Raw genomic sequence first — 5112 nt, 5'->3', positions numbered from 1 at the left:
TGAGATAACGAGTCGACCACAGTGTAATAACAAGTCGATCACAGTGAGATAACGAGTCGATCACAGTGAGATAACGAGTCGACCACAGTGAGATAACGAGTCGACCACAGTGAGATAACGAGTCGACCACAGTGAGATAAAAAAACAACCAATAAAGATAACAAGTCAACCAGTAACGATAACAAGTTAACTAGTAAAGATAATGTAATAAACAGGAACACCCACACAGACCGACGCCCATACACACAAGCCGGCACCCATACACTCATGTGAACGACCGTTACAATGTTTATGGCAATTGTCAGGCCGGATGGATACAATTGGTTACAGCCTCAAAGAATAACATGTAAACCAATATGGGATGCCATGGATATAGCCCCGCCCATATAGTGTGCCAACCAATCAGGGTAACAGAACGTAAGGACCCATGGAAAAAAGCCCTACTCTGATTGGAGACTGAAAAGGCCTGTTCGACAGCAGGATAGGCAGTGTTAGAAAAACACAGACAGTTTGGCTGTTGAAGTGTGGGTGTGAGGTTCCTGTGTGTGGCCCGGCGACCGTCAATACTGAAGGCTCGCTAATGTGTACTTAATGTTTTCCTATAATTTTGCGGGTGTATAAGGCGCTCCATTTTACCTCACGTCGTTGCTCAATAAACTTAAAATGGAAGATATGTCCTTCCACTACCCTTCCTAACTAATACATTAATCTAAAACAAAAGGTCCCCCCAGTAACAGACGGATGGATACCAGAATGTATATAGAGTCAAGTGACCCCCCCCCCCCTCCCCCTCTCCTTTAGTAACTACAGTACCACCCAGACTGAGTAAAGTAAGTAGACCCCAAACATTTTTTATAATAACAAGTCAACCAGTAAAGATAACAAGTCAACCAGTAAAGATAACAAGTCAACCAGTAAAGATAGCAAGTCAACCAGTAAAGATAACAAGTCAACCAGTAAAGATAACAAGTCAACCAGTAAAGATAACACGTCAACCAGTAAAGATAACAAGTCAACCAGTAAAAATAACAAGTCAACCAGTGAGATAACGAGTATGACAATTAGCTAACACCCAAGAGATATCAACGAAGGCCTTCAATCTCATCCTGTACACTCTCCATTCCTGCCCGTTCATTACCAGGAGCCGAACACAGTTGTTGTCTAGCACTGTGGTAACCAGGCCCACTTCTTGTCCTTTGCTACAGGGTTAAACCTTCCTTGATCAACACTACTGCCAACACTAACACCTATACAGTACAGTACACCACCCCGGACATTCACCACACAAAGAGGCCGTTCAAGACAACAACTTCCTCAAGACAACAACTTCCTCAAAACAACAACTTCCCCAGGACAAAAACTTCCTCAAGACAACAAATTCCTCAAGACAACAACTTCCTCAAGACAACAACTTCCTCAAAACAACAACTTCCCCAGGACAAAAACTTCCTCAAGACAACAAATTCCTCAAGACAACAACTTCCTCAAGACAACAACTTCCTCAAGACAACAACTTCAAGACAACAAACAACTCAACTTCCCCAAGACAAAAATAACTTCCCCAAGACAACAACTTCCTGTCAACAACTCTCAAGACAACAACTCCCCAAGACAACAACTTCAAGACAACAACTTCCTGGCAACAACTCCTCAAGACAACAACTTCAAGACAACAAATTCCTCAAGACAACAAATTCCTCAAGACAATAACTTCCTCAAAACAACAAATTCCTCAAGACAACAACTTCCCCAAGACAACAACTTCTCAAAGACAACAACTTCCTCAAAACAACAACTTCCTCAAGACAACAACTTCCTCAAGACAACAAATTCCTCAAGACAACAACTTCCTCAAAACAACAACTTCCCCAAGACAACAACTTCCCCAAGACAACAACTTCCTCAAGACAACAACTTCCTCAAGACAACAAATTCCTCAAGACAACAACTTCCTCAAAACAACAACTTCCCCAAGACAACAAATTCCTCAAGACAATAACTTCCTCAAAACAACAAATTCCTCAAGACAACAACTTCCTCAAGACAACAAATTCCTCAAGACAACAACTTCCCCAGGACAAAAACTTCCTCAAGACAACAAATTCCTCAAGACAACAACTTCCTCAAGACAACAACTTCCTCAAGACAACAACTTCCTTAAGACAACAAATTCCTCAAGACAACAACTTCCTCAAGACAACAACTTCCTCAAGACAACAAATACCACAAGACAAAAACTTCCTCAAGACAACAACTTCCTTAAGACAACAACTTCCTCAAGACAACAAATTCCTCAAGACAACAACTTCCTTAAGACAACAACTTCCTCAAGACAACAACTTCCTCAAGACAACAAATTCCTCAAGACAACAACTTCCTTAAGACAACAACTTCCTCAAGACAATAACTTCCTCAACAACAAATTCCTCAAGACAACAACTTCCTCAAGACAACAAATTCCTCAAGATAACAACTTCCCCAAGACAACAACTTCCCAAGACAACAACTTCCTCAAGACAACAACTTCCTCTCAAGACAACAACTTCCTTAAGACAAATAACTTCCTCAAGACAACAACTCCCCAAGACAACTTCAAGACAACAAATTCCTTGACAACAACTTCCTCAAGACAACAACTCTTAAGATGCAAATTCTCAAGACAACAAATTCTCAAGACAATAACTTCCCCAAAACAAACAACTTCCTCAAAAACAACTTCCTCAAAACAACAACTTCCCCAAGACAACAAATTCCTCAAGACAATAACTTCCTCAAAACAACAAATTCCTCAAGACAACAACTTCCTCAAGACAACAAATTCCTCAAGATAACAACTTCCCCAAGACAACAACTTCCCCAAGACAACAACTTCCTCAAGACAACAACTTCCTCAAGACAACAACTTCCTCAAGACAACAAATTCCTCAAGACAACAAATTCCTCAAAACAACAACTTCCCCAAGACAACAATTTCCCCAAGACAACAACTTCCTCAAGACAACAAATTCCTCAAGACAACCTGTAAACAGACGTTGGCCATTTAATCCTTTTGTCCACGAACCAATCCCAGTACTCAGTAACAAGACAACTCACGTATGTCAACTACAAGCGCCCCCCCCCCCCTGTTGCTTCCACCTCCTCCTTCTCCCTTCAGGTGTCACTTCTGTACTCATTAGTAGACAGCGTAGGGGGGAGCTCTCAGTACTCGCGCTCAAAGACGGCCTGGATAGACACGTCACCCCTACAGTCCTTCCATAACCAGAACCAACCGTGAACAGTGACTGGAAACACTAAGAAGGGACATTGAAATTTATCACTGTACAGAACTTTGAGTATTGCAGTTAAGTTTCTTATTAAGAACTGGATTTAATTAACCCTTTGAGTCCGAAAGGATTAAATCATCGTCCTTAAAGGATTAGTTGGTAAGGTTCCCAGTCGGTATATTAATTTGTTTTTATTGTATATTTAGCTTGTATAGTGTGTGTGTGTGTGTGTGTGTGTGTGTGTGTGTGTGTGTGTGTGTGTGTGTGTGTAATAATAAATAAATAATAATTAACGGTTGATTGAAAGAGCATGGCAGCCGGAAGGCTGAAAATATACAGTTACATAATTGGGAATGGGTCTCTTGATTTACAAACAATATACAAGTAACATAAGTGATACAAATATGATATATAATAACCAGGTGGGGAGAAGCTCATACTACAAGGCATTTCAACATAGTGACAATGCAAAAAGTAAGATTGACTGGGAGTGAACACACTGGTTGATTACAAGTTATTGATAATTTTTACAATGGTTGGGACTGGGCTGTTCTTATAGCGATCAGTACGTGCTCGTATGGGCTAGATGCGGTGTGTGTGTGTGTGTAATAATAATAATAATAATAATAATAATAATAATAATAATAATAATAATAATAATAATAATAATAATAATAATAATAATAATAAACGGTTTATTGAAAAAGTTCTGCAGCCCGAAGGCTGAAAATATACATTGGACATAAATGACTTATTACATACATTGGTGGTTTAACAAAAGCCTTCATTCGAGAAAGGTGAAGGAACATACAGTGAACATACAGATTAATGTTTACAGCGGAGGTCACGTAGATCATGTGAGCTGAGGTGTTGAGCAGCAGACACGTAGTGTAGTAACTCCCTCACAGGTGGTGTTATGAGGGGCTTGACGTGGTGTGTGTATGTGGGGGGGGTCAGTGTGGCAATTTTTTGGGGTAAGTTGACTCCTGACTCACTGTAAGGCCCACTGTATTGGAATTTCAGGTGCACAAACACACACACACACACTACATCCTTGACCACTGAAGGGTCAAGACGTATCTGGCGCTGCTCTGGCAGCTGCCAGGTCAACTGTTAAGTTGGCCCATACCAACTCCCTCCCCTGAACCCTCCTCCCCACCGGAATATCAACAAGTTCTCGCCAGAAGTTACAATTTCATTTAGGAAAGGAATGGAGCCAGTGTTGAACAAAGGTGAACTGTGGTGAACAGTGCTTAAGTCAGTGAGAACAACTCAACAGTAACAGCCGAGTCGTACCCAAGTTAACCTTCACACAGTGAGGTCCCAGGTACCCAGTGATAACTGCCCCTGAGACCCAACAACAACCAGCGATGTGTTAATCCGTCTACGATAGGAAGGCCTGGGACCACACCTCACTCATATAACACCATCTGTGAGGGAACTACTACACCACGCCAGGTCCCTCATAACACCATCTGTGAGGGAGTTACTACACCACGTGAGGTCCCTCCTAACACCATCTGCGAGGGAATTACTACACCACGTCAGGTCTCTCATAACACCACCTGTGAGGTAGTTACTACACCACGTGAGGTCCCACATAACACCATCTGTGAGGGAATTACTACACCACGTGAGGTCCCTCATAACACCATCTGTGAGGGAATTACTACACCATGTGAGGTGCTAACACCATCTGTTTCACACCACCTGTCACCACGTGAGGTCATAACACCATCTGTGAGGGTCAGGTGTGAGGGAATTACTACACCACGTCAGGTCCCTCCTAACACCATCTGTGAGGGAGTTACTACACCACGTCAGGTCCCTCCTAACACCATCTGTGAGG

The 5112-nt window shown here is 41.9% G+C and overlaps 1 protein-coding gene across 1 annotated transcript; it reads left to right on the top strand.

Annotated features, from left to right (window-relative positions):
• Positions 1 to 356: 356 nt before the first annotated feature.
• On the top strand, positions 357 to 2831 carry LOC121871158 (vacuolar protein-sorting-associated protein 36-like). Its single transcript, XM_042373302.1, has 2 exons — positions 357 to 417; positions 1567 to 2831. Exons 1-2 carry the CDS (start codon positions 357 to 359, stop codon positions 2829 to 2831), a joined length of 1326 nt encoding a protein of 441 aa, XP_042229236.1.
• Positions 2832 to 5112: the final 2281 nt, after the last annotated feature.

The sequence above is a fragment of the Homarus americanus genome, unplaced genomic scaffold (genome assembly GCF_018991925.1).
Source record: "Homarus americanus isolate GMGI-L3 unplaced genomic scaffold, GMGI_Hamer_2.0 scaffold40565, whole genome shotgun sequence".
Lineage (NCBI taxonomy): Eukaryota > Metazoa > Arthropoda > Malacostraca > Decapoda > Nephropidae > Homarus > Homarus americanus.
This window is presented reverse-complemented; position numbering and strand designations above follow the sequence as displayed.